This window comes from Euphorbia lathyris, chromosome 1 (assembly GCF_963576675.1).
Source record: "Euphorbia lathyris chromosome 1, ddEupLath1.1, whole genome shotgun sequence".
Lineage (NCBI taxonomy): Eukaryota > Viridiplantae > Streptophyta > Magnoliopsida > Malpighiales > Euphorbiaceae > Euphorbia > Euphorbia lathyris.
The window spans coordinates 132,908,572-132,919,296 of NC_088910.1; the positions used below are offsets into that span (position 1 = coordinate 132,908,572).

Genomic DNA, 10,725 nt, shown 5'->3' on the forward strand with positions numbered 1-10,725 from the left:
CAAACTTGTCTAGATAATCGGTTCGTAATAATGTAATAAAAGCTCCAAATCAACCAAAATCCATTAAAAAAATAAACGAAATGATGACTTGGATATAGGTATTTTACCATAATTTAATGGACTTATGTCAAAAAATGAAGTTTAATAATGGACATAATGTTAATAGGACTATAATCCAGGGACCATGAATGTAATTTACCCAATATAACTGCAGATGTTAAAGTTCTTACCTTAATGTGCTTTTTCCGTTCCTTGAAGAAACCTTCTATTTGCATTTTCCCTATTTCAGTAATCCAACTAACTTCAAATTCTCCGGCATCGGAAGTAACCTGCAACAAGTTCTCGAAATTGCAGGACAATGACCATAGTCGTTAGCATAAGAAAACAGCATACAAGTAACGATAGAAAATACAATTGCAAAATGACGTCGTGAAACGTCACTATCATATACTCATCTTTTTAGGCGAAAAATTTACAGCAGCAGGGCACTAAGAAAATCCTATATCTAGATACAACTCAACAATCTATATATATATATATTCAATCTTTTCGATCATATATAACAATTTCATTTGACAGTGCATCAAAGCTATCCTTAGAGTTACGAACAAAGTACTTGTCTAGAATTGCAAGTCCTCTGCTAAAAACATGAAAGAACTTCATGCTGATTCCACATTCTCTGTAGAGCAAGCGCACCTAGCATTACAGTCCCGGCTCTTTATCCAGGATCCGCTTTTGTCCGCATATGAATGCTATATAGATGACTCTCTTTGCATTATATTCACAAGAAGCCTCTTCAGCTCATTCTTAAGAAGAAAAAAAAAATTAAAGACGCCGGTGCTCTTGCTGCAAGCAATCATCTGAGAGGGCGCAGCAACTCTAATACGATATGGATCCCAAGAGACTGAAACGTTGAAGTGCAGCTAATTGTCCAGTTATCTATCCAAATGAATAAGCACAGTGCCTCAATTTTCTGAGCTTCGTAGAAGTTCCAACACAAAATAGGCCTCCAGAAAAACAGGTTCTCCATTTCCTATCTCAAAAAGAAGAGGTTCCTGTTTCTTATTGGCCTCGGAGGTTACCTACTCTTCACACCATCTGCAACACTTTTATACACCCGGTGGAATTAGCAGCAAGAACCATGTCTGAATTCCCTCTCCAGCAGACACTAGAAACGAACTGTCCGCCATCATCATCTGTCTGTTTCCCGGAAATAGGATCAATTGAACCGAACTTGTGTGAGGTAATTGGCATTGGTAGAGATCTATGGTAAGCATAAACCTGAAATAAGACAATATCAGGACATTAGGTGTCTTCTATGTTACATGGAAACGAAAACCGGGAAACATATAGGAAAAGGGAGCGTGGGGCAAATGTGTAGATAATAAAAACATATAGATACATCTATAATTTAATTTTTTTTAATAAGAATGCATGTTTAATTTTTATATGTATCTACATTAAAAAAAGATGTACAAAACTCGCATAATAGAGGGAAAAGAGAGATTTTCATTTCGAAAGTTTGTAGAAGATGATCTAGCAATTATTAGGGATTTATTGAACATGTGATTAGCCTCGATCCACTTCTGAAAACAGATTACATCCTAAGAAACGAGTTTTTCAAGTTCTTTAAATTATGGAAACGTCAAACATGACTCGAAACGTTTCAGAAAGTTTCGGTTTCCCAAACATGAAACGCTTTGAATTTGAAGTTTTTGTGCAACATAGGTTGTCTTTTAATTAATATCGAGAGATCGCACATCAAAACCGGAAAAAGAGATTACTCTTCAACGCTTTCCCCTCTTTTCGTGCGGTGAATGTTATCATTTCAAAACAATAAATCAACCTGCATTGTTAATTATCCAACACAAAGCATGAAATGAAACCATACCTCATTTGTTTCTGAACCGCATGATATATAACCATCAGATACAGATAAACCTACAAAGTTCTGAAAGGGAAAGAAATGAACAACATCGTAACAATTAGCAACAACTCGGTTGTTTCTTTCAAATAGCATTACAAGCATAAATTTAGCATGTAAACGCATACCTTCTCATTAGTATGCCCACTAAGGGTTAGACTGCAAGCATTGGTCGACAGTCCAGAAGCACTAGCCTTAGTAAGATCCCAAAGTCTTAAGGAGTTGTCAGTCGACGCAGTAACCAGAGTTTCAGGGTCCAAGAATTTCACATAGCTCACAGCTTTATCATGACCAGCCAATACACACCACGGTGCTCTTACGTTTCGCATGTCATAGCAATAGGTTCTGTAGTCCGCAGACCCAAATGCCAACAAATGAGTAGAGTAAGAAGAGAACTGAACACAGCATACGTTTGCAATGTTCCTGATAGTCCCTAAACTTTTTTTCTGCAGAAAAAGCATGCAATACGTGAGCTTTTAGCAAATTACAACAGAATACTGGAAGCTTCAATTAGCTAGTGCTGTTGATTTCTGACCAGACAACATGGCTAGCATGACCTATTTGACACAATTATCATTTTTATTACATATAATCGTGTGGAGTATATAGATGTATATGACACGACAACCCATTTTTACACCCCTACAATTAGCACCTAAAGCTTAAAGAGCCATAAGCATGGAAAAACAAGGAAAGATCATTTGACACAATGATTAGGCTGAATCATGAAGGTCAAATTCCATGTAAGCACATAATGAGCAGTCCAGTAATATTGGACCGAAGTTCGAATGAAAATATTCCAAGTCTATTTTACTATGAATCATGTACTATTGCATTTGAAAAATATGAATAGGGGAGAACATACCTCGTTAATGCTCCACAACTTCACAGTACAATCATCACTTCCACTGGCTAATTTTGTCGGATAAACTCGAGAAAAGTCAACAGACCATGCCCTCCTTTCATGCTCACTATATTGAAAAACGTCCTGACCTGTATTTGCATCCCACAGCTGGAATTGATTCAAGTAAATATGTCATGACTTGTGAACAAAACACAAACATCAAACTTGATTAGCAAACCAAAACTCAACTTCGGTTCAACAGACATACATCATATGAAGATGACATGATATGAAAATTCGTAGCATAAACAGAAGAAGAATGTAAAATTAAAATCCACTTAACTATAGATAAAGTAGTACGGAATCTATCTGTGTCATAATTATGAAAAGGTGACTAGAGAAACAAGGAAATTAACATACCTTCACAACGCCATCATAGTCAGTTGAAGCCAGATAATTCTTGATATAGTTGTTCCAACAAACACAACTAAGCTTTGATTTATTTGGCAATTCAATAACTGGATGATGAATATCGAAAGAATCGTCCAAGAGTGGATTAAATTCAAATATCTTTACTTTCTTTGATACCCCAGCAGTAGAAAAATAGTCCAAGTCCCGGTTAAAACTCAAAGAGCAAATTACATTTGCAGAGTTGTTAAAATCCCCAGTTCTTAGAAGCCCACGTACTTCAAACTTACTATAACGAGCATACTTGCACAAACCTTCAAAAAAGGATCCAAGACGATCAGTTGGATTCTGCTTTCCTTCACCCACCAAAGCCGAATAATAATTCTCACGGGCCCTCAATAAATCCTTATCTTGGAATTGGGTAGCATTCATCTCTGGAATTTTGGACCTTATAGAGAAGTAAGCACTTTCAAGCTGACTGAAATTGCTTTTCAACCTCACTTCCTTTGAATTAGAAATTTGCGACAATTGAGTCTCTGAGGTATTCTTTGAACGATACCTCTTCTCAACCTCTTCAATATCTGCTTCAATGCACCTAAGATCGCTTTCCAACTTAGCAGCATACTTCTGCTTATGCTCATTTAATGTAATAAGGAAATGGAATAATAGTTCTGATTCCGCATCATCATGGTCAATGGAAGATGATAATTCTTCTGTAGACACCTTCTGCAACCCACTAAGCACTTCACATTGCAGAATTTCCCTGTCGGACACCAATGAAAGAAGAATGTCACACATGGAAGAGTATAAGATGAAAACGCAAACAAGCAAATGACAACTTGGATATAAAAGAAGCTCATAAAAATGCAGTTACCCATCAAACTCTTCGACTAACAAAATTAGTTAACAATATACAGGAAGAAGATGCAATGAAATGACAGAGGAATAAGAAATGACTGTTGCTGAGAAGAAGTCAAAATCAATGCACTCAAAATTGTTAAGGTATCAAACTGAACACATGGAACTGGCAAGGAGTTGTGGTTTTATCAAAATTACTAGTGATTCCTGTTTGCATTCTGTATCAACCTAGTTAGCACCGACACGGGTACTTGTACGGTGCGGGTGCAGATGCGGGTGCGTCAAACGCATTTTTTAAAAATATGAGACACGGGTATGGCGGGGACACGCCAAATTTATATTTACATATATATATATATATATATAGATAGAGAGAGAGAGAGAGGGAGAGAGAGAGAAATATCATAAATAACATTCATAAGTCATTATAAATCATAAATAATATCCATAATAAGTCACTAATTCATCAAAAAGAAACATTTAATACTTCAAACTATTTAAATTACCAAAAAGGAGCAGCTGCTATATTCTTTTATTTAGATTTTGATTTCTTTTATTATTAGGGTTTTTTTTTGTTTTGCTTTTTTATATATATCAACCCTCTTTTTTTGTAAAATTACTAAAAAAACACTATATTCTACTTCACATTAAAAAAAAAAAAAACACAAAAAGAGGGGACACTTATTTTGGAGTGTCGGGTGTGTGTAAACGGAGTGTCCTGGGTGTCCGACACTCGTAGGTTAACCTCTTAAAAGTGTCGGTGCTTCCTAGGTATCAACTAAATATAAACGTTCTGATGGAAAAAATTAAATACAGTAAGGAAAACAAGAAGTTGGTGAAAAGGCATCAATTCAGGCTTTAATCCGAACTTCACTTGTGCATGCAGTAGTATCATTGCTGGAATATCTTAGTGCACAAACGAAGAGGCAGATAAAGAAACGAAGTCCACATATGGAGTCACTTAAGAGACATGGACATCACTAAAAAGAAAAAGAAAAAAAAGTGAGGGCCAAATTAAAGTTAAGCCAAGAATATTAACCATTAAAACTTTATCTATCGCTATACTTTATAGTAGTGAATTTTGAAACTATTTTGAAAATGAAAAAGATGATCCTTAATGCAATGTATCCATCTAATTGATAACAAGAGAGCATGTTCGATCTTGACTCTTTTAAAAGCTAAAAAAAACAAACATTTAGGGAAAAATTAATGTTTCCAAATCCTTCAATCTGTGATGCTAGTTGTTTCTATAAATAACAGCATGCTCAAGTCAAAAGTGATGATCATACAACTTTTGTCTCCTCTACCATTCAAAATCTTACATATTAAAAAAGGCATGAGCATTACCTCGTTGTTGGCCGTGATGAAGGTACAGGATGAAGCAGCCAAAGGCAGAATCCAGCTTCCTTTGGACTTTCAGATAAAAATTGAGCAGGAAGAATCCTGTGACGCAAGTCTGACATTGCCATATCAAGTCCTCTTCCAGCATCAAAATGACCAAGCAACTGAAAGAATCAGCATAAATTCATCAGCTAAAGAAGGATGTTTTTTTTTCAACTTCTTCAACCTAACAAGAAAAGGTAGAATAAGCCAAAAGAACAATTGGCATCACACTTAGCTAAGACTAAGGGGTATCAGAAATTTCATCAATTGCAAGTGCTCCCCTATATGAAAATGAATTTTCTCAAGTCATTGTGCCTACGAGTCTTATTAGTAACCAAATTCGAACAGAGTGATATTCATGAGTAGCATTGCAAAATGTGAGGGGGAATGAAGCATTGAAAGGTTATGCAACACCATTGGCTCACCAGCAAGAATAATGACATGTTACTCTATAAGATGCCTCAAACAACGACAGGTTGTTACTCTATAAGGTGCTTCAAACAATGACATGTTGTTACTCTATAAGGTACTTCAAACAATGACATGTTGTTACTCTATAAGGGGCTTCAACTAAAGAATCTATTAAATAAGCAGTCGTTCTGCGGGTGAAGGCAACTCTTATAAAGATAAAATGGGAAAATAGGATCAGGTCTTATCAACTTTTGCAGTTCAACTGCAATGAGATTGAATTGGAAGTTATTTGTTACAGAAGTATATACGATTCTTTTATAATTTATTCACCTAAGAACAAAAAAATCAACTCCATTGAAAACTCTCCTTCAAGTTTGGAAAAACTCCAGATTCTAAAGTATTATATGGTATAGATGTGACATTGACTTTATGCCCAGTGTTTAAGAGATGAACCAAGAATGACACTTATGAGAGAATAAATAAGGGAAAACTAGAATTTGCTTCTTCAACAACCAAAAACACCTGATATATTTGGAAGTCCAACAAAATATAATTATTTTATGTTGGGCAGAGTTTCGATGGGATTTGGACATGAATTCAGTTTTTAATGAAGCTAGTACATTTTGTCAATAAATTAATTTATGAATGTGACTCAAGATTTAATTGATTACATACTGAAGAAATTCTTACTGCGCTTTATCATTTCTCATTTAATATATATATATATATATATATATATATATATTCATAAACCTAATCTATAAAATAACATTATGCATAGCAGCATAGGCTACGGAATACCAATCAACTTACAAGGACAACTTAAAATAATGCCACAAAAAAGAGGCATATTTAGTGGCATATTTAAAATCCACAGTGCACCAATACAACAATATGCCTGATCCATGTAAGAGACAGAGCTTTATGTAAGTAAATAGATAAGATCCCATAAATTGCCACAAAGTATCAGATTCAATAACAGAGAAATCATGCTAAATATTAAAATTTTACCCGCAAAGCAACAACGAGAGCATCATTCATCAGAAAAGGTAACATCTTGAACCACTTAAAAAGGATTATATCCATATAGAGTCAACAAATGTAACGTTTTATATTAGGATCCATTTGCTTTACGGAAAATAATTTTTGTTGTTTGGCTTCAATATGTATTACATATGTGTTAATTCAAGGATTAAAAATTATTCAATGCTCCATAATAATTCCTTTGATTCAAAGGATGGAAAAACTTTTCATTCTCAAAAGGGGAAGTTGTTTTTCTTCGATTTCAGATTATTTTCAGCTTACTTCTAATAGAGGTCCAAACATTAGAAAATAAGAAAAAAAATATTTTCCTTGAAGCAAACGGAACCTTAGCAATAACGTAGCATTATTTCCTAAAATCAAAGGAACTTGACAGGACAAGCAGAAACAGAATTTTGTACTTGTACCTCAAATAGCAGAACACCTAGACTATATGTATTTGAGGATATTGTGCAGATTCCTTCATTCAGCTCCTCAGGACTTGCATACCACTTATCTTCCAACCCGACATTGACAGATGTCAACTGCTGTTGAGCTGTTTTAGACAGCAGATGACTGCTCTTACCCTGGATCCCATATTCCGCATTTGAATAATCTTCTACTGCAGTAAATTTGTTAACAGAACCTCGGGTGCCGGCTAGGTTGATATCACCGTCATTAGCAGTTTCACATTTGAAGGTGTATTTTGCAGTTAACTGAGGCCACTGTCTACTAGAAGTATTGTTCTCACTCAACTTTTGCTTCTTTGCATATGATCCAACAAAGGGCAACGTGCCCTGCTCTGCTGGCTGCCTCCTAACCATGTTATTCTCTAAGCAACTGTTATCTTGATCTGCGGCATTCCCCGGCGTATCTCTTTGGACAGTACAACCGATATATTTAACCTGATTCGAAATCAACAACCTGAAGCAAGAAGGCCTCAGGTCACGCAAGACAAGTCCTTGAGAATGAGAATAATCCACCAGATCAACAATTTGTCTAAATATATACAAGGACTCAACTTTCTTCATTTTACGCTTTCGTGCATTCAGCCATTGCCGTAGGCTAACTCCGTCATGATTAGAACTTGTAGGCTTTAGTCCAGGAGTACCGGCAGAAGAAGGCATTCCAATCTTTGGTGAAGAATTAGAAGCTGCTAAAGTAACAGAAGCAGCCTTTCCAGTATTAGCATCGTTTGGCATGATTTTTACTGGTTTGTCGGGTGGAGCTCGAAAAGTAATCCCCTTGCCATTCAATGTGTTTTTCACAAAAAACTCAGCGAACCCTGATTTTGATAACATCTTCGTGCGAATACCAGAATGAGTGAACATGTTGGGTGGAACCGCTTTATTTTCAGCATCTGTTGATTGCTCCATAGCTTCATTTCTACTACAACTTGCCGCTTTGTGGCCCAAAAATGCAGGGGATGGTGCACCGTTCAAATTCTCTCTTACACTTGAAATTCCCGGATCATTGTCTCTGTTCAAAGCTGTATTACATGAACTCCCGATTCCGATTCCTGATGCAGCTCCAAGTTGATAACCATGGAGCCGCTGACTCTCCCGAGTTTGCAGTCTTTCCCGGTTGTTCGACGTTCCAACTATAGGCAAGTTTGAACTGTCATAATTCTGAACTGTTAATTCTTCAACTATGTTCCCATAATCATCCATACAGTGAGGGCCATTACGCAAGTGTTCCGATGCATCCACAGAGTTTACATTTCCAGTTACATCCTTGGCATCCAAAAGATCAGTAATAACATGGAAAGAACCGCCAGCATACTCACCCTCTTTAGGCATAACAATCTGACGATACTCCAAGAGATTAGAGCTCTCAGGCGGTTTCAAGGGATACTCATTCTCTTTGTTATGTAAGTGTCCGCCTTCAGGCACATCGAGTGGAGCCATTTCATCACCTAATCCTTGGTCCATAGCATCAAAACAGCCTCCTACTTATATGCTTCCATCTAAAATCGAACACATTCAACATTAATTCAAAAGGAATTTCACAGCATTAAATGCAGATAATTGAGCAACAACAAAATAATAATACTCACATTAAAAAGCAAGCAATAACCAAACTCTCAAAACTAAAATATTCTAAAGAGCTTATTGTAACACCAAACCAGAATTCAAAAAGTTCAAATGAAAACCCAGAAACTATTGGCCAACAAAAGTTTAACCTAGTATTTACTTCCGCTACAACCCTCAATAATTATAACTTATCTCATTTCTGTCCACAAATTTACCTCTGTTCCAACAAAAACTAATTGAACAACAAATGCAAAGATGAAGACAATACATTAATCCAAATGAAAAGAAAAACTGAGCATAACAAAATTTCTGTACCTGAATGGAAGAATGAACCACCGACTACTGCACCAAACAGAAGCAAAGAGCAGTATTATCCACACAAATTAGAAATAACCAGCAAACCCTAAAAGTGACAAAAACAGTAAGGTTTTTCCGAGAGGAATTGATTATCGGATTTTCCTAAACTGGAAAGAAATTGATTATCGGAATTGCCTAAACTGGAAAATTAATATCTTAATCTCCCCTCTTTGTTGCAGAGAAGTGTGAGAAGTCACAGCTTCGAGTTTTTAGATAAACAAATAAATCTTCATCTACATAAAATTATAAATTAAAATATATATTTTCTGATTTTTTTGGAGTTTATTGGAAACGGAGAAAAAATAAAAACAGTTTTGGACTGTCTCGGTGCTGGCTGGATCTATTTAAAAAATGTTAAAAGTATTGAGGACCGCTTAGCTTCCGTAAAGAAAATGAGGATCACTAAACTTCATGAGAAGGGTAAGGGTAAATAATTTAGTAGTTTTTTTTTTTTTTAATGAAATATACTACTGTAGAACCACTATATAGGAATATATTTGGGACCGGATTATTTGTATAACAATTGGAAAGTTATTACTAAATAGAGTTTGATAATAGAGGTTATTACCAAGTTGGGATCAAATTTTTTTATAACAAAATAGAGGTTATTCCTATATAGAGGTATAATTAGGGATAAGGTGTAAAAATATCTTTAACTTTACGACCATGAGCAATTTTATCTCTAACGTCTAAAATGGTACAATTTACTTCTAATATTGGCAGTCAAGAATAATTTTACCTCTAACGTTGTTAAGTTTGGTCAATTTTAAAAACAATTCATCAACTGTTTTCTCGGTCATGAATCTTGTTGTCTAAACTTCACATGTGAGTCATTGTATCACTTATTAGTGACAGATAAATATATGCTTAGACGTGAAAAAAAATATACTGTCTGTTTTACGAGTTGGAAAAAAAATTCAAAATATTTCGCCGAATTAATAAATATTAAATTCCGATTCTATTATTAAATCACAGAAAATATGAATTTTTTTAAAATGAACTGATATTCAATTAGTGTAGAATAAGAAACAAAATATTTGTGTTTTACAATAATATCTGAAATTGATCCAATTTACCAGCATTAGGGGTAAAATTGCTCTTGGCGGTTAACGTTAGGGGTAAAATTGTATCATTTTAGACGTTATGGGTAAAATTGCTCCTGGTTGTAAACGCTAGGGGTGTTTTTGCACCTATCCCTACTAATTAATTCTTTTATTTTGAAAAATATATTATAAGGTCTTTATATTTTTTTTCACGATTAATCATTTGATCTTTTTGTCTATTTTTTTAATTTTTAATTAAATATATATTTGCTTTCAGAGCAGTCATAATGCGATACAAAATGACACATGTTATTCTGTTATTTTCTATCTACTTGTTTATGTCGAATATAACGGTTAAAAATCTGAAAAAAAAATATACATAATGGCCAAAAGATTAACATTAACAAATGATAGAGTATAATGTGTTTTTCAAAATGAAAGGAC

At 34.9% G+C, this 10,725-nt stretch overlaps 1 protein-coding gene across 1 annotated transcript; it reads right to left on the reverse strand.

The window, feature by feature from the left end:
* Window positions 1-414: 414 nt before the first annotated feature.
* Window positions 415-9,528, reverse strand: LOC136211028 (protein SPA1-RELATED 2). Its single transcript, XM_066002523.1, has 8 exons — window positions 9,197-9,528; window positions 7,277-8,814; window positions 5,382-5,539; window positions 3,189-3,939; window positions 2,790-2,936; window positions 2,053-2,370; window positions 1,892-1,951; window positions 415-1,281 (listed from the first exon to the last, which is right to left on the reverse strand). Exons 2-8 carry the CDS (start codon window positions 8,777-8,779, stop codon window positions 1,090-1,092), a joined length of 3,129 nt encoding a protein of 1,042 aa, XP_065858595.1. The 5' UTR covers window positions 8,780-8,814; window positions 9,197-9,528; the 3' UTR covers window positions 415-1,089.
* Between the last annotated feature and the right edge of the window lie 1,197 nt (window positions 9,529-10,725).

Bases quoted from the DNA above. Each gene is read 5' to 3' on its own strand.
- LOC136211028 (XM_066002523.1), bottom strand. From the start codon at position 8,779: ATGGACCAAGGATTAGGTGATGAAATGGCTCCACTCGATGTGCCTGAA. The intron at 5,540-7,276 runs GTACAAGTACAA...TGATTCTTTCAG, and splicing joins TAGGTGTTCTGCTATTTGAG to TTGCTTGGTCATTTTGATGC. The intron at 1,282-1,891 runs GTATGGTTTCAT...GTCTTATTTCAG, and splicing joins GCGGTTCAGAAACAAATGAG to GTTTATGCTTACCATAGATC.